This window comes from Panthera tigris, chromosome C2 (assembly GCF_018350195.1).
Source record: "Panthera tigris isolate Pti1 chromosome C2, P.tigris_Pti1_mat1.1, whole genome shotgun sequence".
NCBI lineage: Eukaryota > Metazoa > Chordata > Mammalia > Carnivora > Felidae > Panthera > Panthera tigris.
Genome location: NC_056668.1, coordinates 68,027,403 through 68,049,948, shown reverse-complemented (window position 1 = coordinate 68,049,948; position 22,546 = coordinate 68,027,403). Strand labels below are relative to the sequence as shown.

Here is a 22,546-nt window from a genome sequence, read left to right as displayed (position 1 = left end):
AGGAATGGCAGGGAGGGGAGATGGTCATAAAGGAAGGCCTGTGTAAGGGCATACACTTCCACCCCCACCTGCTCAGAGGAGCACCCAAGAAGAAATCACTTTGCATCCTTTCTAAAATTTAATTTAAAACCTGTGTTCCAATGTGAATAAATCTGTACCATCAACAAAGATATTCTGATTTCCTCTGAGGAGCTTATTAAAAAGCCATTTTGTGATGGTGTGGAAGACCTGAGCTCCTTTTAGGGCAGAGCAGTCTCTCCAGGTGTCAGCCATCATCTTGCCACGGGTACAGAAACTCCTTCACCTGGGTTCCCCTCCCTCTCTCTCCCTCCCTCTTCCTACTGCCTCTTCTTGGATCCTGAAGGACCCTCCATTATGCTTTGCACTGGTGGAGAGAGCATGGACCAAGGAGTGAGATGGGTCTGGATCCAGATTGCTTATCACCTGTGTGAACTTAGGTAAATTACCAAACCCCTCTGAGCTTCATTTTCTTTTCTGTTAAGTGAGTACGATAATACCTATTTCCTGGGATCCCTATGAAGAGCAGAGACAGTGTACCTAGGGCACCTAGTCAGGCCAGCAACTAACAGTTGCTAAGAGCCCATGTGCTCTAAGAAATACTAGGCATTCATTGTGTGTTTCTCATTTTTCAGTCTTTTTCTGTCCACTAGTTCCCTCCATTGTGCCTCACAAAAGGACAGATCTCAGCATGGCCCCTGTGCAAGGATGACACACAAATTCATGAAACGTTCCGTATTTTTTCGTGATGAGCACTGGGTGTTATATATAAGTGATGAATCACTAAGTTCTACTCCTAAAGCCAATATTATACTGTATGTTAACCAACTAGAATTTAAATAAAAACTTGAAAAAAAAAAAAACCCAGAAACAAAAAAGACAGATCTCAGGGTCTTTTAAAAGCCTTTGTTGCCTTGTCCCCCTCTCTACAACCACACTGCTCTGCTCCTTCTCTGAGAAGGGTCTCTGGGGAGTGGTCTGCACCCAGTGCTGCCACATCATCCCCTGCACTCTCTCCTTCACCCATGCACCACTGGTTTCCACCCCTGGCCTCAGCCCTGGCCCCAGCCTCAAACCCAGCTGAGTGCAGCCCTGAGCCATTCCAGGACCATTCCTCTTTCAAAAGTCCCCTCTATCGAGTGTTCACAGGGTCTCCCTCCTCTTCAGGTTCTATCTGAGGCCCTGCAATTCTCAAAAGATCCCATTCATCCACATGGCTTCCATAATTCCTGTGCCTGAGGAGGACCTGAGCCCAGACCTCTCAACAAGGCTCCCTAATTCCAGGTGTTTTTCAGATACTTCTGCTGGAAGGCCCCACTTGGAGGTCACCCCAATCCTAACAAAACAGAACAGATCACTCTTCCCCCTCCTCCACACCTCCCAAACCAGCTTTCCTCAGCTACCTCTCCATTTTGGTCAATGGCATTGCTGTTCCTGTGACCAAGACTGGCCCCTCCCAGCCACCCTGTCTTCCTCCCTTTTCTTTCTCTAGGTCCCCTGCCCTAACCCTGGCTCATGGCCGACACCTGACCTCCCTGCTCTACTTTATCCCTGAATCCTGCCTCCCCGGGCTGGCCTGCTGGTGGGCCTGTCTCAGTCACTCACAGCACACTTGTGTACAAGCCTGGAAACACCATCGGCCTCACCCAAATTCCTCACCCTGCTCCTGCTTGACAGGCCTCGGTCCTCCATCTCAGAGCTATCTGCTGTTCATGCTCTGCCTGAGAATTCTTTCCGAGTTCCTAAAGGAACTACTATTTGTCTCTGGGCAAGGCCGCCAACCTCTCTGAACCTAAGTTCCTTCATCAAAGAAATAGGAATAAAAACTCTTGACCTCATAGGATCTGAGGATGAAATGGGCAACAGATACAAAAGCAATTGGCAAAGCCTGGGAAGGTATTGCCACTTATGTGGCAATACTGTCAGTTATAGATCCAAATAACAGCTGGCATCAATAATAAAAACAGCTTCCTTTCTCTGAGTATTGCCACACCACACACCGTGCTAAGCACAATAGTCTAATTTAATTCTCTAGATGAGTCTTTGGGAAAGTGTTGTCTCCATTTTACAGATGGGAACAGGCTTAGTGAGGTCAAGTAAATGGCCCAGGGTCACAATCTAAGCACAGGTCTCTTAGACTTCAAAGTCCATGTTTTACCCTCAGTGCTTTTCAGGTGCTCAGCAGCAGAGAGACTGCAAAGAACAGACACAGCTCCTCTGTGCTCACTACCTGCAGCCAGGCCTCTCCTGATTCCCTCAACTCTCCCACCACAAGTGCAAGCACCAAGAAACTGCCTGAACCCCACCCTGTTCAATCCTCCCAGGGTACCAGCTCTGGCACCAGAGGGAGGCTGGAGAGGCAGGTGTGAATGGCAACCTACTTCTGACGCCAGAAAACCCAGAAGAGGGAGTACCTTGTCCCTTCTGGAAGTGAGCCACCACTCGCCTCTGATCCCTAAGAGGGAGGCCAGGCTATTCTGAGAACCTGCCCCCAGTGATGAGCAGGACAAAGTGGGAGAAGCTGAGACTAGGACCTCGCTAGTGCACCCACCTCTTCCCAGGGGTCTCTCTTGAACCTAGTGGAACCTTCGTTCCCATTCTGTAAGTGGGTATTTCTCAAAACACTATGGCTGTGGGTTCCATTCCCACTTCCTGAATCAAAGCTTCAGGGACAGCAGCCCCAGGATCTGTACTTCAAACAAGCACCTCAATACAATGTGACACATATATACTCCTAAGTTTGAGCACAAATGTCCTAACAAAGTAACTCAATCTAGATGCTGCTATTTTGCTTGGTTCTCATGTCACATTTGACTCTAAAGTCTTGGTTTTCATATGAGAATACACTATGCTTTGTACCAGGGACCTCAGCAAAGGCTGGAATATGTCTTCTTTTACTTTATCTCCCCTGCCTACCCAGTGCTGAAATGAGGAAATATTCCCAAATATTCAAGGGGTGTGTGTGTGTGTGTGTGTGTGTGTGTGCGCGCGCATCTTGGGGGAAGGGTGTAGATAGGAGAAAGTCTCCTTAACTACGTCCTAACAATTTCTGCCTCTCAAGCAAGGCCTGGGACTTCCTCCATTTCCCAGGGTACCTGTGTAATGGTTCTTCTTCCTCATAGGACAGGGAAATGCTAAGAACTGCAGGTTCCAAAGACCTTGGGTGAGGAGGAGGTCCTTGGGCTAGTAATTATGAGGCTACTCAGGTTCTCTGGACTTGCAGGCTGTTATGGGCTGAGTTGTGACCATACCCACCCCCCAGCCCCCATTTATATGTTGAAGTCCCAGCCTCCAAGCACCTCAGAATGTGACTGTACTTGGAGACAGGGTCTTTAGAGAGACAGTTAAGTTAAAATGAATTCACTGAGATGAGCCCTACCCTAATCTTACTGGTGCCCTTCCAAGAAGAGGAGATTAGGACACAGACACAGAGGGAAGACTGTGTGAAGACGTGGAGAGGAAGAAGACAGTCAAGGAGAGAGGCCTCGGAAGAAACCAGCTCTGCTGACGTCTCATCTTGGACTTCTGGTCTGTGGAACTGCGAGAAAATAAACTTCTGCTGTTAAGCTCCCAAGTCTGTGTTACCTGTTGTGATAAATCAGCAAACTAATACATACACTGAGGGAGCTCTTCACAATCTGTATTGTCAGCCCCAGACCACCACAGGCTGCCTCGTGGACACATTACCAGAGGCCTGGTCAACCACCAGCAGACCTGGTCCTGAACGAGTTCAGCTCGGAGTGTGAAGAGCTGTGTGTGTCCTCCAGCCATCAAAGCAAATGGAATAAAATGCCATGAGGAAGCCTGGGGCTAGGTCACGGGGAGAGGGGGTGGTCTAAGAAGACAGACATGCCACCCGCTGCACTGGTGCTGGTGAAACTGCATCCGGGAAGGCTACCAGTGACGTGCTGCGTGAGAACATGTGGCCAGCACCCCAGAGGTGGCTTTAGAATTGGAGAAATCCAGTCCGCCTTGGCTCTTGTGGCCCTGAGCCAGGGTTAGCAGCCTCTAAGGTTTACTCTGTCTCCTCCAGGCCTGTTCCAGTGGCCACCAGCCAGGAGTCAGGATGTGCTACTGAGACCACCACACTTACTTTCGCATCCACTCAATAAAGTTCTTCTTTGTTCTGAGCGCAGGCACTGCATATTTCTCTCCGTTCTTAAAATACTTCAATGTAGGAAACTCGGAGATGTGGAATCTTTCTGCCAGGGCCTTGTTGACAGTGGCATCGACAGCTGCAAGGACACCAGAGCTCTGGGATGGGGGAGAGGCCAACCATGCATGACAGCCTCAGACACCGTGCTGGAAGAAGAGGAGCCCAGATGCCAGCCCCCCACCCGCCTGGGGCCTGCCAGTGTTTCACTGGGAGTGGCTGGCTCCCTGGGCTCATATATTCCAGGGAATGACTGCACACTAGAAAGTGCATTATTTCCCATTTGTGGGCTGAAATGGACTTTTAAATCTGCCCTGCCAATTAGGCTGTGTAGACTGTGGCCGTTCCCAATAGCCAGGGTCCCAGAGCAAAGAGAGAGAACTTTGAGGCTTCACCCCAGAGCCATGACCTGGCGGAGGCCGCATGGACAGTGTGGGAACACGACCCCGTCGTCTCTCTGCACCGCTCCATCCCTGCTACGGGCCCCACTGTCTACAACATGTGTACTCAGGGACAGTGAAGTCCCGCAGACCTCAGGGATCAGGGAAGTGGCTGCGGAGCCTGCGCGGGAAAGTCACTGTGATGATTCAGGTCACTGATTCTTCAGAAGAAAATGGTGGTGGGGAGGTTAAGAAAAGGAAGCTTACGTCTGCTTCTCCATGGAGGACTTCTGCTGCATTCTCAAACTCTGGCTTCATTTTCTTACAGTGACCACACCCTGTGGGAAGAAATCAAGAGAAAACATCCCCATGGCATGGAGGCTCCAGTGATGCCCCTGCCTCTGTGCAACAGCTGGGCCCTACTCACAGACACCAGGGGGACCTGAGAGAAAAGAAGCAGCACCAGCTCAGAGGCAAGAAATCTTTTCCCTAATCCACTTGGTAGAGAGGGGAAGGTGTGCAAGAGGCAAAAAAATGAAGTCACTACATGAAAAAGACTGGCTATATGTATCTATAGGTCCTATACTGGATATATACATATATAGGTCCTGTGTGCCAGGCACTGCTATAAGAGCTTTATATCCTCACAACAGCCCTGCAAGGTATAACCTGATTATCTCCATTTTATAGATGAGAAAACTAAGGCACCAAGAAGGTAGGGGACTGGCCAAGGCTACTTACACAGCCACAGGTCACAGAGCCAGGGTGCGAACCCAAGCAGTGTGGCTGGAGGCCACAGTCACAGGCAGTGTGTGCTTCCCAGCACCACTACCACTGCCATCCCCTTCCCCAGGGGCAAAGGGAGCCCGAGGCTTGAACCGGGAATAAGCATTCACAGAAGCAAGAATACATTCCAATTGTCCCCACAGGGGAGGATGTATGATATGACAGGCACAGGGATCAGGCCTGTCATTTCCAAATGCCTATTTCTTCATATAAAGATTGCTCTGCCCTCTCCTCCAACCACACACATGCAGTAACATCATGAATAATAAAATTTGATACATTAAAAAGTAAACAAACACTTTGATAGGTGATGTCAGGACATTTGTACATGGCTTTCACTTTAGTAGAGAGTACTTTCTGGCTTCTAACACTGCAGGGGCTGTGAAGCAAGGAGGTCCAGACTGGCTCAGGCTCGGGACAGCTGAAAGGTGAACCTGGCTGTGTGGGGGCCACGCGTGAAGCAGGCTAAGCAGAAGGCCTTCTCGTGGGGGTACGGCTGTGTGGAAGCCAACAGCACTGCAATTCTGTAGCTAACTTGGGAGAAAGGGAGGCAGACAGACATACCAGTATTAGCAGAGGAGACCTCCCACAGCCTCCGGAAGCCACCAAGCCATGGGAAGGGCTTTTCTGCTTCCATCTGAGCACCTGGCTGGGGCAAAAGTTCCTGTCTTCTCCAAGGTCACTCCTGCAGAGCTCAGCCCCAGGGGGTACCAGAACACAAACATGTCCCCTCCACCCCTGCCTGTTCTCAGCTTCCTCAGTCCACGCTTACCCGTTCCTCCCAGGGACAAGGGGTTCCACAGTGGCTATGCTGCATCCCCCCCTCCCCCACCCACACACTGATAGTAGAAACTTTAAGTGACCATGCAGCATCCAGGCCAGAGCCGTCAAGCCCCTCTTTGGACAGAGCACTCTGGGGAGCCATGAGATGACTCAGTGGATAGAACTGTCCCTGATGGAATTCAGCCCAGGGAGCAACTACAATTCTCAGTGGCACCAGCATTTTGGTCCTTCTCAAATGGGCCCAAGGATAAGGGAAACCTGTGGGTTCATGGTCTGACTACAGCCCACTCAGGATGCCATGAACCATAGATCACCATGACACTGAAACATAAGAACATCATTTGCCAGAAATGAACATTTAGTGCTATCACAAGCCATTAGTCACTTTCTAAGCAATCAGCTTACATAGGATTGTTTTGGTTAAGTTTATCTAGAACTGAAAACACGTTTTCCCCAAAGAAACAATTTCATACACAGATTCTAGGCCAGTTCTCAGGAAGGACTATAAAAACCCATTTAACAGAATGTGCCTGAAGCATATATAGCATGCAGTGCTATTTCTACTTCACTGAACTGTCCCCCAGATGGAAAACACACGATCCAGCTCTGGACACCACACAGGCCTCTGCCTGCGGCGAGCAGCTACCCACAACAGCAAGAGAGAGCATCTTCCTCAGCTCAGGGTGGGACTCTGGGCCTTCTTGGGTCACTGACACTCTTAAGAATTTAATAAAAGCTTCTCCTTCCCTTCTCCCAGACGGATGCGTATGAAGTCCAAATTTACGTATAACTTCATAGGGATCCGATCCCCTATCTGGCTCACAGACCCCAGTTAAAAGCCAAGGCACACAAGGCCCAACTCCAAGGCATTCTTTCCCATGGGAGGTGGGGCAAAAGAGCACAGAGCTGTCCCTACAGGTGTCCAGGCTCAAGTGTCCATTCACACCAATCCATGTGTCAGGAGTAATGGAATATTCTACGGAAGAGTCTACTGACTTGACGTGGAATATGCTAAAATGAACTTTTTTTTTCCTGGTTCTCACTAAGAGCAAAGGAGTAAGTCATTCTCTGGAGCTTATGGTCAGGATGAAGGGGTTCTAGAATTCTTAAAGTGGACCCCCACTCCTTCGGCCTGCCTCCAGGCTGACAGCTCCTGGCAGCCTGCCCCAAGGGATCACCCATTCTCCCGTTCCCAGACTGGCCCTTCCTGACTGTGGCGGTGGAGGCTCACCTTGCATGAAGAGAAGTCAGGAAAAGGAAGCTCAGAGGAACTCCTAATGCTGATCTGTCACCCAAGAATTCAGCCTGCCCTGGAGAAGAGGAAGTGAGTGACCGGGGTCACCCACTCAGTCCAGTGGAAACCTGGGCTCAAGGCTCCAACTGGCCTCTAAAAAAGGCAGGAGTGGCAGGGAGACTCGCCCCTGACTACCCTCTCCCATAAACAAGATATGAATGGTATCGTCAGGCCAGTGCCAGCAGGGCCCATGGTCAAGGTGGGCAGTGTGATGGACTGGGGACTAGGGGAGGGAAGACAAAGAAAAGCCAGCCATTGCCACTGACAGAAAACCACTATTTCTTTCCAAAATGTCCCAGTCAATGTGACAGGACCCCTGAAGATAAGAGAATTCACCTTCATACCTTTATCAAGTTCTGGCCCTTTGATGCCACTGTCCTGCTGGGGTAGCAAATAGACTTCCATATCACCTGCTAGCTTCTATCCGTGGTGGGCCAGAGATGGACTCTGAGCCTGAGAATTGGCTCACTGGGAGGAAGGGTCTATCACAGACATGGGAGGGACAAGTGGAAGATATGCCAGGAAATGTCCAGCCTCTTTAGTTTGCACTCATGCCTCTCTCCTGGACTTCCGGCCCGGTCTCCCAGGACTCTCCTTAAAATAATAAAAGTACTTGCTCACTGTACTGGGCTTTGCCAGCCCAATGAGACAGACGGGACAAGCTCATTAGAGCCAGAGATGGGCCCTGACATGGGATTGAGGTGGATCTTCTGGCTGGAGTTCCCATTACTGTGTCCACATGACACAAAATTCCCCCCAAATTCTTCTGTCCATCAGCACCCACTCCTCATCATCACAGCCCTTGCCCTGATGGACCAGGCATCTCCACACAGTGCCTACCAGGCTCCGGCCCCTACCCTGAGTCTTTGGTTCATTCCATCCCCACCAAACCAACCATTTCTCTTCTACTCACAAAGTACTTATTCATATATTTCCATGGCATTTAATTTCATACTGCCTTGTGACTGTTATATTGCTGTCTTCTGATATTTAGGAGCAGCCAGGACATCTTTTCAAGACATAAATCAGATCAAACTCTCTTGGTTATAACTTTGCAATGGCTGTCCATTACAGGTACATCAAAATCCAAACTCTACCATCGCCATAAACTGCACGCCATCTGACTCTCCCACCCACCGACCTCAGCTCCTGTCACCTCCCTCCTGTCCTCTGCTCTGCAATCTGAGGCCTTCTTTCTGTTCTGTCAGACCAAGCTCACTTCTACTTCACGGGTCTTCATGTTACTCTTACCTGGAACATGTCTTTTCCCCATGTCTGTGCACAGCTGACCACTTTCACATCATTCAGGTGTTAGCTCAAATGTCACTTCCATGGAGAAATTCCCTGACCATCTAATCCAGAGGAGCCTCACACCATCATGTTCTCTTCCAATATCCTATTTATTTTCTTAACTGTACTCAAAACAACTGGAGTAATCAGGAGGTGCCTATGGTGGCTCAGTCAGTTAAGCATCTGAATCTTGATTTCGGCTTGGGTCACAATCTTGTAGTTTGTGAGTTCAAGCCCCGCTTCATGCTTTGTGCTGACAGAGTGAAGCCTGCTTGGGATTCTCTCTCCCCCTCTCTCTGTGTCTCCCCAGCTCGTGCTCTCTCTCAAAATAAATAAATAAACTTTAAAAAAACAACAACTGGAGTCATCTTCTTACTTGAACCTGTCCATTCCAACTGGAATGCAAGCTCTGTACAGACTTGGCTGTGTGTCTAGCTCACCACCATATCCCTGGTACTGAGGATGGCAGTCAACACACATTTTGGATGAGTTAACTTCATGCCTATACTGTTCAGGTTTACACCTGTGCGCACAAGGTTTAACTGGACTAAATTCTTTTGGGGCAAGAGTCATTCTTGTATCCGAATAGTTGCTAGTTTGACTATTTAGTATAACTGGCAGCCAAGCCAGTTACTGGGTACACACCCACCCCCTGCCCACCATTTATTCACTTCTGCTCCTTACAAGGTCTGTAAAACATCTCTGGAAATCTCCAACATCTATGGATTTTGTTCTACAGCTTCTCCTTCATACCCTAGAGTACTCGTCCCCTTGCTTACAGCACCAGTTCCCTCTGCTTCCTGAACAAGATACGAAGGCTAGGCAATAAACCTCTGTAAAGAGAGTTATGACAAGGAGAATGACCAGGCCCCAAAGAAGAGAAAGGTCTGGCCAGACGAACATCTCCCTTGTTGGCACCCACCTGTTCTGGAGCTCTGTGGGTCCTGGGCAGTGCCTGCCTTGACCCCAGTCCCAGCCTTTTGGGCCTGGCCTTCAGGATGTCCTGGCCATGGGGGCTGCGTGAGAGCCAGAGGAGGAGGTTACAGAGCAGAAGCAGGACTCCAGCCCACTGAGTTTTAGTGTCCTGATTGTGATTTGATAGGCCATTAAGTTTTACTGCCAAACTTCCTTGTTGGGTTTTTATCATCTGTGTAAGTGCACTTATGCTGATTTTCATGACCTGGCACAGGGGCTGCGTGTCAACTCCTCGAGCACATTCTTTTCTGGCTGTGGGAATGTTAGCCTCCCGTCAACCCCAAGCTTTCCAATTCCTCTGGATTACACCAACTTTAATTATACCTATGATTTTATTACAGATCAGCTATGGAGACTTCCCTGGATCCTGGAACCAGGATTTTCCAGAGGACCAGATTAATCTGGAAAGCTCCCATGTAACTGGGACCCTATAGGGAGCCTGGATTTTCCTATCCACATTCCTGCTGCCTTGCCTGGAACTTGGCTGAGAGCATGTCAGGGAAGTGGGGCTCCTACAGATGCTAGCAGACACACTCACATTTTAACACTGTGATGAGTTCCTCCAGGGACCGCAGGGCTCTTTCAAAGCTTCTAGCTGTATACACAACAAAGCTGACTCATAGATACTCACAGACACTCTGGGGGCAGGCTCACACACTGACGGATGACTCCATCCATCACACAGCCCTCTTCTTGTGCAAAAAGAGTATTTTTTTTTTCCTCTTCCTTTACATTAGTGGAAAATGTAGATAACAAGCTTTTAAATTTTTTCTTCCAGGCTTCTATCCTAAGGAAATAATCTGACATGTGGACAAATATTTATGCATGAAACTGTTCTCTGCAGTGTGATTTATCATGGGGAAATACGGTAAACAACTCGAACCTGCAACATTATGGTGCTGGCTAAGTAATTTATGGTGCCATTATACAATGGAATATTATGTGACCACAAAAAGCATGTACAAAAAAGAATTTTTAATAACATAAGAAAACACAAGATAATTTTAAGAAAAATGTAAAGGAAAAACATGCATGGAAAAAAGGACTTAAATAAAATTAGATCCTTTCTTCCCATCTGGTACAACAAGATGAAGAATACAGAGGAATTAAAGAACAAGATGAAAAAAACAAAAATATTAGAACAAAATGCAGGGCACTGGTTTTATAACCTAGGGATGGATTTCCCAGGCAAGCCATGAATCCCAGAGGTCAAGATGGGGAAAGACAGGCTTGCAGAAGGCTCAGGGTGCAGGTTTTAATCCTGGCTCTATCTTTTTGGCTAAGTGACCTTTGGCCAGTTTCTCAACCTTCTGGTGCTTTTCTGTCCCAACCTATAAATTAGGGATAATCATGATATCTACCTCTTAAGATCTGTTGTGAATATCAAATGAGTTAGTAGATACAAACTGCTTAGAACAAATGCCTGATCCATGGTAAGTGCTCCATAAATATTCTACTTAACTATTTGACTACAAAAAAGGAAGCTTTTGTACAATGAAAGGCACCATAAAGTTAGAGCTAGTAACAGACTACAAAGAGAACACGTGGCTCGCGTGAGAAAACATACCAAGATTACTATCGATAAGTATAGAGTTCCAGCTCGAGAAGAAAAAAACCCAGCAGAAAAATGGACAAAGGATACGAATAAGTGGTTCACAGAAGAACTACGGAAGGCTGACTAGCACATGAAAGGATGCTCAATTTCTCCAGAGGCCAAGGAGCTGTGGGCAAGTTGCCCTTTTGCCCAGTTTGGCAGGAATTGAAAAGGCGGACAGTATCCGTGGCTGGCAAGGATGCAGGCTGTCACACACTGCCAGGTGTGGCAAAGACTTTCTGGAGGGAAGCTGGCAGTATCTATCAAAGCTCAAACACACTCATCCTGTGGTCCAGAACTTCAGTTTCAGGAGTGAGTCACGAATATTTAGACATGTTCCCGAATACATATGCTTACAAATGTTCACTGCACTGTTTAATCAAAGACTGGTGGCCAATGTCTATCAATAGGAAATGGTTTAAAATCTATATCTCAATTATTAAATACTATTCAATGGTTGGAAAGATCAAGGTAGATTTATATGCCAACATCTACATGTACACAAAAACATCTTCAAGACCCACTGGTAAGTGAAAAAAAGCAAGCCACAGAAGAAGACAGGAAATGATACTATTAACATAAAAAACCTAAACTCAAAACACTGATATTTAGGTAGAAGCACAAAAGGAGGAGAAAGATGTTCCAACTGGTAGCAATGGTCAACCCCGGTAGGGGCTCAGGGGAGGGAGTGGGGACTTCACTGTTCATACTAGATTCTTCTATATCCCTTGAACCTTGTGTTGCCAATAATAAAAACGTTAATATTATCCTTATGTTGTTTGTGCAATTAAAAATAAAAGTGATAGCATGAAGGACTTTTATAGCATGATAGTTACACAAATCCACACATGTCAGAAAAAAACTCTATTTACCTATATGTTGATTAAAAAAATTAAAAAAAAAAGAGGGGGGGGGGGAAATAAACTAGAAAGAATGACGCCAAAAAGTGACAAGTGGTTGCTTCTGGATAACGGGATTGTAGGTGGTTTTTTTCTGCCTTGATCATTTATACTTCTCTGTACCTTCTAGATTTTCTATGAAGATCATATTAATTGAGAATAAGACAGAAAGTAAGAAGCAGAAAATCTGGAGTCTGACAGGGCTCTGCTACCGAGCCGAGGGAGACAGCCCAGCTCCTGGAAGGCAGGCCAGGCCCAGCAGCCTCCAGCACACGTTTCCAAGAAAACCCCTGGACCTGTTGCCCAGGAACGCAGGTGGATGCGGCAGGGGTGCACGGTGGGGACAAGCTGCTTCTCGGGGACACCCTCCCTGTGAGCCCCCCTTTGTTCCTTCTACCAGCCCCACGTAGGTGACGCTCCCTCAGGTAGTGTCCTTCCGTGGCCCAATGCAGGGCTGCAGGCACACAGACAGGGGGGAGCAGGTGGGTGTTCCTGCAGCCAAACACACAGTGACAAGAAGATGAGGACAATGCATTCTGAATTTTCTCCTTCAGGAAGTTGCAGAAAGAAACAAAAGGCTCCAGGAGCAGCAGTAGTCCGTGTTCGGCCACCACACCCTTTTTGGACACTGTCCTCTGTGGGGTCAGAGAGCTGGGCCTGGTGCTGCAGCCTCCCTCGTCCATGCCAGGCCCCACACTGAAGGCCAGATGGATGCAAAGGGGGAAGCGCTGAGCCACGGAGGGTTGCCCCAGGGCTACGAGTGAGGCCCCCACTCTATCCCTACACTGCACAGCACACACCCTCCTCTCAGAGCCCACTGCTCACACTCAGACTGTCCTCCCCAGGAGGCTCATCCCAATTCCGGAAGGCGAGGTCCACGGAGCAAACCTGCTTGTAAATCTCAGCCCCTGTCGTTCCCTTGGTGTGATCTGGGCCAAGACTGGAGCTAACATAGGTGGAGGGCCCTGCACTGTGCTGAGCCTGTGCTTATTTGCTCAGTGATGACTCAGGCATCAGATGTAGAGGCTGCAGAAGGATCTGTGTGAGGTTGCTAACCCACTCCAGCTAGAAGGCAAGGGTGAGGGAAAGAAGGTAATAAGGCAAGAGGAGAGGCTGAGGTGGAAAGTAAGTGGCAAGAAAGCTGGAAAAGACAGTAAAGAAGCAGGAGGCCACTGGAGGTTTGATAACAGGCAACAACAGGGGCTTTTCCTGCCAAGAATCCAGGGGGTCAGCTCCATAGGTACCCTGTGAAAGTTCAAGCACAGAACCAAGTGATTTGCTTCTGGAACGTACAGATGCCAGGGAGCACCCGCCTGGGGCAGGCATCAGTCAGACGGAAAGCTGAAGATCCTTTCTCTTCCTGGCCTTTCAGAGTGCAACTGGGAAGCATCTGACATTGAGCAAGCACATACTCTGTGCATAGAAATAACACTGCAAAGAGGGACCATGACTCTTTCTGGGAGTCAGTGTCAGGAATGTTAATTTTCTTCTCTATATTTTCCTATATTATCCCTTTATAAAATGTACATACATCCCTTTTTAATTACCAGAAAGTCAGAAAAATAAATTCAGCTTTTTAGTTTGAGCCCTATTTCAGACTATTGGCATCTTTAAAAATCTTAAATGCAATTGTTCAATATTTTAGCTAGCTATCCTTTTTCCAGCTCTAACCCTTGCAGATTTAGAAGTATGCCTTGTTTTTTAGAGTGTTAACAAAACTGTTGAATAAAAAACAAGTACCACCCTCTAGACAGAGCCAGGCCTGACTCACATTCATTCAGCACCAAGGAGGTGCTCCTGTCAAGGCGACCCCATCCCGCCCCTCTTATCCATACAGTCAGGAAAACAGAGATTTGCTTCTGATAAAAGAAAGACGTGCTAATTCACGAACTCAGTAATCATGTCCTAAGAAACAAATCAAGCACATCCAGCAGTCCTTAGTAGAAACTCTGGTCTCCTGTGTTGAAAGATCCCAACTTGTTCTTCTAAGCCTCCAAAACGATCTGCTTCTAAACCACTTCCTGTTTGCTCTGGGATGGAAGCCTGTAATACTACTGATTTCCAGCATTCACCTTTTATGCACTTGGGAAAACTAGGACAGCACTGCCAGTCTCTGGCCTCCTGCCGTTTGTCCTTTTTCCCAGGTCAAATGCCACAAAAGTGGTTTCCCAAGCACTGCAGGTTCTGGGGAGCACTCCAGCATCAGACGTACAGCTAGGCAGCCAAAAGCTCAGTGCTTGCGGCTCTCCTCTCTTGGGTTCCGAATTCTCTCAAAACTGCGTGCATTCCCTCCCTTCTCAGGTGACAGACCATGCTCCTGGATACGGAAGTACTGTGCAGAGAGATTATCCAATGGGAAGCCATTCCCCTCTGATGGGAACAGTAACAGGCAGCTCATCAGGAAGTTTCCCCTCATGCTATTGCCCTGATCCCTATCACTGCTGGTCCAGCAGAAATAAACCCACACACACACACACATGCACAGCCAGGAGGATAGCAGGTACTTCGTCTGGGAACGCAGGGGCCCTTGCAGGCAGACACCCACCAGCAGAAGCCGCAGACGTCTCCCGTTTGCTAAGTTTGAAATCAGAGCCCCCTCAACAGGGCTTTACACAGAGCAGGGTGGCTTTCAAAATATTTATTAATAACAATGACTAATGGGGAAAACAAGAGCCATCTGGTTTCTAGCTCTCTTTCTCTAATTTAGCTCTAAACAACTTTATTAGTTTGTTTTCTCATTCTTTAAGCCCTTATTCCATGCCCACAGATGACCTTGGGTGGGGGAGGGGTGAAGTAATGAATAAGATCCTTCTGGTTCAGGGAGGGAAGAGGGTAAGGGACAGACAGGTTCCAGGCCCCAGACCCTGTAAGCATCAGCTACTACAATAGACTGCTCACAACCAAAGACTACAAGAAAGAACACAGACAAAAATTACCCAGTGTGCAACCCAGGTTCTTAAAAAGAAAGGGCTTAATAAACAATTATTAAACAATTCCAATATGGGGCGCCTGTGAGCCTCAGTGGGTTAAGCACCTGACTTCGGCTCAGGTCATGATCTCGTGGTTCGTGAGCTCGAGCCCTGCTTCAGGTGAGCCCCGCTTCTTTCTCTCTCCCTCTCTCTCTGCCCCTCACTCACTTGTACCCTCCCTTCTCAAAAAACAAAACAAAGCAATTCCAATGTATCTGGTACATATTGTTTTGGAATAATATACAGGATTCATCAAAGGGGTCCATACTCTTCACGCTGAGATGCATAAACCACAAATCACTGCTCACACCATTCTGTACTGTGTCAGGAGCTGGGTAGGCTCTCTTGATGCAGGCTGCAAGGACCGACACGCAGGGGTGACATTCCCAGGGAGGAACTGATCACAGTCAGCCAGTACTGCTGGGACAGGGATACAGGCAGGGTGATCCCAATTCTAGACGCAATGTAACTTGCTGCCAGACTGGCTTCCATCAGCAGCTCTGACATGGGTGGGGAGAGCACATCTCAGCCAGGAAGACGCTGCAGGGCTCACTGGCAGGCAGCTTTTCAGTTCCTGCCAACCGCAGGGACACGCTTACTAAGGCCCTGGCAGGGCTGGGGGTGAAGTGCTCCCAAGGCCCCATCATCACCCTTAAGCAGGAAGCTCTTTGAAACTTAGTTGTTTGCGTGTTTTGTCAGTTTTCTTGAAATTCAGAAAAAAGGGTATAGGAATACTTTCCTTTGGATTCTCTTAAAAATCTGGCACTTATTAGAAAGAAAGGAGCTGAGGAAATCCCCAATGGTGATCTGCTTGTGAACAGCTCCCAACTAACCAAACCCATGCGATACAGCAGAGAAAGGGGAGGGTGGGGAGACCAGGGCTCAGCAGTATAGGACTTACAGAGCAATGTACAATTTGTGCCATTTCTCTGTGAGACAGTCTCCTTGTCTGTAAAATGGGGCTAATCATACTTGCCTTTTGGCACTGTGGGTAAGGTGAAAGGTGACCCTAGGGGGAGCCACTTTATCACCACAGGGTGATACACAGCTGTTAGCATAAAGATCCCTACACTTGCGACGATTAATACTGCATTCTCCTCACTGAATATGCCTCTATGGACAGGACGGTTTATGGCACTGATCTACAAAGTAGTTATTTATAGGGGTGCCTGGGTGGCTCAGTCGGTGAAGCATCCAACCCTTGGTTTTGGCTCACGTCATGATCTCATGGTTTCGTGGGTTCGAGCCCAATGTCAGGCTCCGTGCTGATAGTGCGGAACCTGCTTGGGATTCTCTGTCTCACTCTCTCTCTGCCCCTCCCCTGCTCGTGCTGTCTCTCTCAAAATAAACAAATAAACTTTAAAAACTAAAATAAAATAAACCCAAAGTAGTTATTTCTTGCTTGTTTTTCTTCACAATCTCTTTCCTGCCATCACTGGACCAAAGAGCTGGCAAGAAGCTCTAAGAGAAGAGCATGCCCCGCCTCCCATCTGTCCCAGGGTGCCGAGGACCCTGGGCACCCATGGCAGTGGGCCTGACTTTCCTAGGAACTCTGTGTCCCAGGGCTGTCATCCCCTTGCTCACCCCTCCAGGAGCAACCTTCTCCCTCTTGGAAACAAATTATAATCAATTTCTCCATTCTCCAAGAGGATGGGGAGGACACTCGCCTAGAAAACTCCTGAGGCCTCCCAGCCATTATTGCAGACCCTTTTACACACATTTCCCTTCCTTGATCCACTGTGGCCACTTCAGGGCATGAAACTTTCAGGTGAAGCAGAAGGAAGGCATTTTACATGCTGGGGGATCTGAGGCTCCAGACCTGGCCTTGCTGGGCCGTCTCAGCTGCTGGGCAAGATACAGGCTCTGTTGGGGCCTCAATTTCCCCCACCTAGATTAGAGGTGATTACTATTCTAGGTAGTATCTCAGGACCCCTCCAGTCCTAATTCCTCCAATTCTGGGAAATTTATTTGCATTTCCCAACTTATGCTGACTTAGGGGAACGTGCTCAGGCCCACTAGGTTGAGGTGAGGAACACCGGGGCCCGATGAGGACATGGGTACTGTTCCAATGGTGATGCAGGGTGGGCTGTGTGTGCCGTGGGGGCGGGGAACCTTGCCTGGCACCAGTGCATCCTGGCATAGAGGAGGCATCCAACAGGCCAGTGCTCACTGGACTCGTGTCCCAGAGCAGTGCCTGTCCTACGCTGAGAGAGGAAAGGCTGTGGCAGGAGCAAGGTTCCACTCACATGGGGCGTGGAACATGACGAGAACAGAGGAGTGTTCCTTCACAAACTGGTCAAAGTCTTCGTCGGTCAGGTGATAAACGGAGCCGCCCTCATCTGCCCAGGGAGTCTCGGGGACCTGGGGCTGTGGCGGCTGCGGACTGGAAGACCAAAAACAGGCAGAGCTCAGAGCAAGCCCGGGGCCTGAGCAGCCCTTACGAAATCCAGCCCCCTGGTGAAAGCTCCCACTGGCTCATATGGCCTGCTGCAAGGGCTCACCAGAAACCCCTCAGTGGAGAAGCCAGGGGTGAGCAATCTGGCCCTGCCCACCCTGCCTTCCCCTCAGAGCCCCAGAAGTGCAGAGCTGATGTCTTCTTATAAATAGTGGCTTTCAGCTAGAGCTCCCTAGGCAATTCAAGAAACCCCACTTCCTCCCAAGAATCTGGGGGTTTGATAGCATCTCAAGCTCTTTCAAACTTTCAGCAAACTGGCAAGAATAAAGAGCAACAAAAAAGTGACTTTTGGAAAAGCTCTCCGTTGTGCTTGGTAGCTCCCCAGAGGAAGGGCAGAGAGTGGGGAGAGGAAAGAATGGGGGGGCAGGGTATGTGCAGTGGTATGGAGGAAAGAGAGAGGCCAAGTGTATGAGAAAGACCAAATTTGGGCTGGGGAAGGGGCTGGGAAAGGGAGGCTGCCACATGGGTGGTGCGAGGTGTTCACTGACCAGCATGGGAGGAAGGTTGTGATGAGGAAGAGTGAGGCCAAGGGGAACAAGATCAGGGACACCCTAACCTTGACGGCATCTACACTATATCACTAATCCTTCCTAGAGACAACTGGATAACTGGAAGGAAGTTATCTAGTTCTCTCAGAGGCAGAGCGCTGGAGCAGGAAGTCAGGCTTGGAGGTCAGTCCAGATCCCTCCTCCCCACCTGCTAGCTGAAAACCTGGGGAAGCTGTCTAACCTCCCAGGAGCCTGCTTCCACCTGGGATGACCGCATGCTAGTATCTGCATCACCAGATGTTCTGGGGAGAGGCTGCAGGAGCCCTCTGTTGCTCCAGAGTTGAGGACAAGACTGCTGGTGACACAGAGCTCCAGCTGCTTTGCTGCCACACGCACCTTTGCCAGAGCACCTTAATTGCCGCTTGAAAAAACCCTTTAGGAAGACAAATGTGAAAAGACAACCATCGTTTCCTGCCTTTGAGGGCCTACAGTAGAGAAAAGGTGTACGGTTCCAACAGCCAGAACTAGAGATAATGAGAGAAAATGTGGCTGACACAATGGGATCTGCCAACCCCGCCGTGTGACTAGCAGAGGGGAACCTGCCACTCCCAACCCACAGAGGGCCTGGGTTTGATGCCACCTTCAGAAGCCCTCCCTTCTGGCCTCAGCCACCCTGAACCCAAGCAATGGGAAATAGCAGTAAGAGGGCAAACCACTTCCAGCCCACGCACGGCCAGTGTCAGATGCGGCTGGTGGCAAAATCAAGCTTTAGAATGGGTCACTAGCCAGACGACGGTCCTAGACCGACACCAGGAGACCTAGGCTCCCATACTTGGACTCCAAATACCACTAATTCCACTTTAGGGAATTTATCTTTCCAGTACACCTGCACACATGCAAAACTATGTATGTTTGAGGTATTGGTTGTAGGATGATCTATCATGGCAAAGACTAGAAACAACCTGTGTTAGTTGGTAGGAAATGGTTAATTGCAGTCCGTCCACACTATGGGGGTTCAGCATGATGAAGAACAAAAACCTCTCTATGCATGGACGTGGATAGACCACGGGGACGTACCGAACAGGCCATAACATACTAATTTTTGCATAAAATAGGGAGAGATAAAAAAAATTAGTAATCTGCATTTGCTTGTATCTGCATAAAGAAACTAATCAAAGTCGTTGCCTCTAGGGGGTTGGGGGGTGGGGAACAGGATGAAGGAAACACATGGAAGCAAGACCTGTCAATGTAGGATTTTTAAGTATCTTTTTAAAGAATCATTTTTATTACGTGAATGGAATCTATTCAAAAATGAAAATAACTTTTAAACATCTTGTGACAGCACAGAATGGAGAAGACATGGCTTAGCTGCTGTACGAATGTATGAAAGTGCCTGAGAAACTTCTAGTTAAGCACAGAGAACACACTCTAAAACCACCACAGTAATAGTATAAGACTTAAAAAGAAGAAAGTAAGAACCCACAGAAGCGAAAAGAACAGGAAAGAATACAACGGCGAAGATAGAAAAAAGAGGTCAGTGCAATTTTAGAAGCTAGGAAACGGACCTAGCAAAACAGAAGGCAGAGACCTGAGGTGCTGGGTGCGGTCAGGGGGTGGGGGGACAACCACACCCATAGCAAAGGCGCTTAAGGACCCTGAGGCACCACCCCTCGAAGCAGGGCTGTGGCTGGGGCTAGAAACAAGGGCACATGGAAAGCCTGAAAGCCAGGCCCTCAGATCCTGGCCCTCAGGCTAGCAGCCAGGTGATCGCCCCTCTCCCCCCCAGTAGACAACAGCTGACTCTCTGGAGAGGATTGCCAGAGCTGGGCACAGTGGCAAGCGTACTCACTAGACAGAGAAGTATCGAGCAGAAGTCTGAGGCCAAACACAATTGCTGAATTATGCCTTTTACATCTCTCTCCTTGAAGACTGGGGCTCCCACTTACCACTGTACCTCCCACACCTAATGATGCACACACCCAGGAGATGCGTTTTGAATAAATGATGGAATGAGAGAAGAATGGTTGAAGGAACTGTGTGCTTAATATGGAGAGGACATGGGGAACACAATAGCTATCTTCAAATATTTCACACTGCATCAGAAAGAGAAAGTAACATTTATTTTCTATGGCTCCGAAGGGGAGAACCAACAAGTAGAAGCTCCAGAGAAAGAACCTTCAGTCAACAGAAGAACCTTCTACCTATAAGAGATGGGAGGGAAAGGGAAAGAGAGCCATGCTGGGAGCCAGAAGAGCTGCGTTTGAGTCCTATTTCCTCCATTTACCAGCTCTGCGGCTTAAGCCACCAACCTGACCTCAGACACCTACAAGATGAAGTATTTGGAGGCCTTTCCTTACCTCTCAGGTACATCTAGACAGATAATGTCTAGAGTAAGATATTTTATAAATTTATAAAGTACTACCCAAATGTTCCTACATATCCTTCATAACTGAAATCATAGAAATCATTCAAACATGAGTGGGCGACCTCAACATGAGGCAAGGCCCTGCTCTCTTGAGGTGTTCGAGTGGGACTGAGGTAGGTAACCATATCTGTTCTAGAGGTAATACAAACATTACAAGGGAAACTCTAGGGGCAGATTCACTGATGTTTCTATTCCCTTCCAATCTTGCGACTCTGATTTCCTGGGCTCTCCAGACTAGGAAATTCACACAAATCAGATCCTTATCTGAGGTAGGTGCCCATGCCACAGGTGAGAAGATGCAATAAGCATCAGAAGTCAAGAAAACTTCGTGATTACTTTCAGTTCACTGCTGGTTGGAATAAAAATACACAGGCAGAAACAGGTGGCTAAGTCAAAATGGACTGCCACGTATATACCCTCTACGTGCCAAGCCCACTCAGCAGCATGAAACCTACAGAGAGAATGAGAAACATAGCCAGTGGAAGCCCAAAGGGGTCCCACCTGCCATGATAAACACACCCACGCTGGGGCCCTTGCACACTCAGACCCCAAGGTCTTCACCTGGTCTCACTCAGTGCCCAGTGGCTAGCCACTCGGGGGCGGTAGGAAGGAGATCTGGATTCCTCTCTCCTGGTCTTCTGAAAGTCATCCAGAGAATTAACAAGGCCAGATCCACTCTCATTCTTCTACACTTGGCCACACATAAGCCCTGAGCAACCAACAGGGAGGCCCAGGGAAGAGATGCAAGGAAGCAGGAAATGTGAGAACACTGCTATCCACCAAAATGTAGGACAAAACCGGTAAAGACATAAAACACCTGGCATAGCAGGGGGAGGGGGGCACACTTGGGTGGCTCAGTCGGTTAAGTGTCCCACTTCAGCCCAGGTCATGATCTTGTAGTCTGTGACTTCAAGTCCCATGTCAGGCTCCATGCTGACAGCTCAGAGCCTGGAGCCTGCTTCGGATTCTGTCTCCCTCTCTCTCTGCCCTTCTCCCACTCACACTCTGTCTCTCTCTCAAAAATAAATAAAACATTAAAAAAAATTAAGAAAAATAACATCTGGCACAGGGAAAAATCACACACAGAGCTGGGTACCTGTAGGGGGAAATCTGGAAGGAAATTCACAAAAACATCACAACACATAATCTTACAGTGGGGGTGATGGAAAGGCTTTCCTTTCCTTTTGTTTAAATATATTTGTAAGTTTTTCTATAATAACGTGTCTCACTTGGAGAGTCCTAAAATCAGGAAACATTTTAAAAAATTAAAAAACAGTGATATCGCTAGCTTGTGCTGGGGTGTGAGAGGAGGCAGCTCACTGCGGGGTCCTTTAGGACCTACCCTTGCTATGCTGGGGTGGGGTGGGCTACAGCCATGCCTTCGGAGGACCTGCCCCCATGAGTGTCCCTGACAAAGTGATCATGGGGGGTTGGGCAGCTGGGCAGGGCTGCTCAGGGAGACCCCGATGCTGCACCCCCCCTCCCTGGAGTCACCCTACTAACCTTCTCAAAGAGCCTGGAGACCAGGGCTGGACCAGGGGCTGCTAACAAGATTTCCTTCCCAAGTTCCCATGTGGGGTGAGGAGAGGGAGGAAGGAGGAGGTGGGAAGTGGGGAGGCACCAGCCCAGGACTGCCTCCAGGTCTCTGTCCAGAGCAGAGTGTGGTGGAGGAGGTGGGATGGTGGTGGGCAGAGGGGGGTGGGGTGGGGAACAAACTGCCAGGCTTCAGTGGGGAGCTAATCACCTGTCTCAGAAATTCCACTGACGTGCTCCCCTTGTGCAGGGTTAGCAAGCAAGTCTGAACACTATTTAAAAGAAAACTAAACCTTATCTTTCCAAAAAGATAGGAGTATATTTTGAAACCAGAAAAGGTTAGAGAAGGGGGAGGGAAGCAGACAGATTTTATGCTCTGGTGACAAAAAAGATGGCTATTTGTTGAAACCTTCTCCCAAAGCAGAGTGAGATGTGTCTGGCTGGAAGAGAGGACATGCTTATTATCAAATGAGAAAAGAAACCAGGGGAGTGAAGGCCCAGGTT

The 22,546-nt window shown here is 48.5% G+C and overlaps 1 protein-coding gene and 1 pseudogene across 2 annotated transcripts in view; one reads left to right on the top strand and one right to left on the bottom strand.

Moving 5' to 3' along the window:
* The window catches only part of PDIA5 (protein disulfide isomerase family A member 5), a 93,509-nt gene that overhangs the window by 11,839 nt on the left and 59,124 nt on the right, over positions 1-22,546 (bottom strand). For both annotated transcript variants that reach the window (XM_042956221.1, XM_042956222.1), the window contains exons 11-13: positions 17,388-17,524; positions 4,819-4,889; positions 4,112-4,272 (exon numbers count right to left, since the gene is read on the bottom strand). In XM_042956221.1, coding sequence (XP_042812155.1) covers positions 4,112-4,272; positions 4,819-4,889; positions 17,388-17,524 — 369 coding nt within the window. The remainder of the gene's footprint in view (positions 1-4,111; positions 4,273-4,818; positions 4,890-17,387; positions 17,525-22,546) is intronic.
* LOC122230848 lies at positions 700-761 on the top strand (annotated as a pseudogene).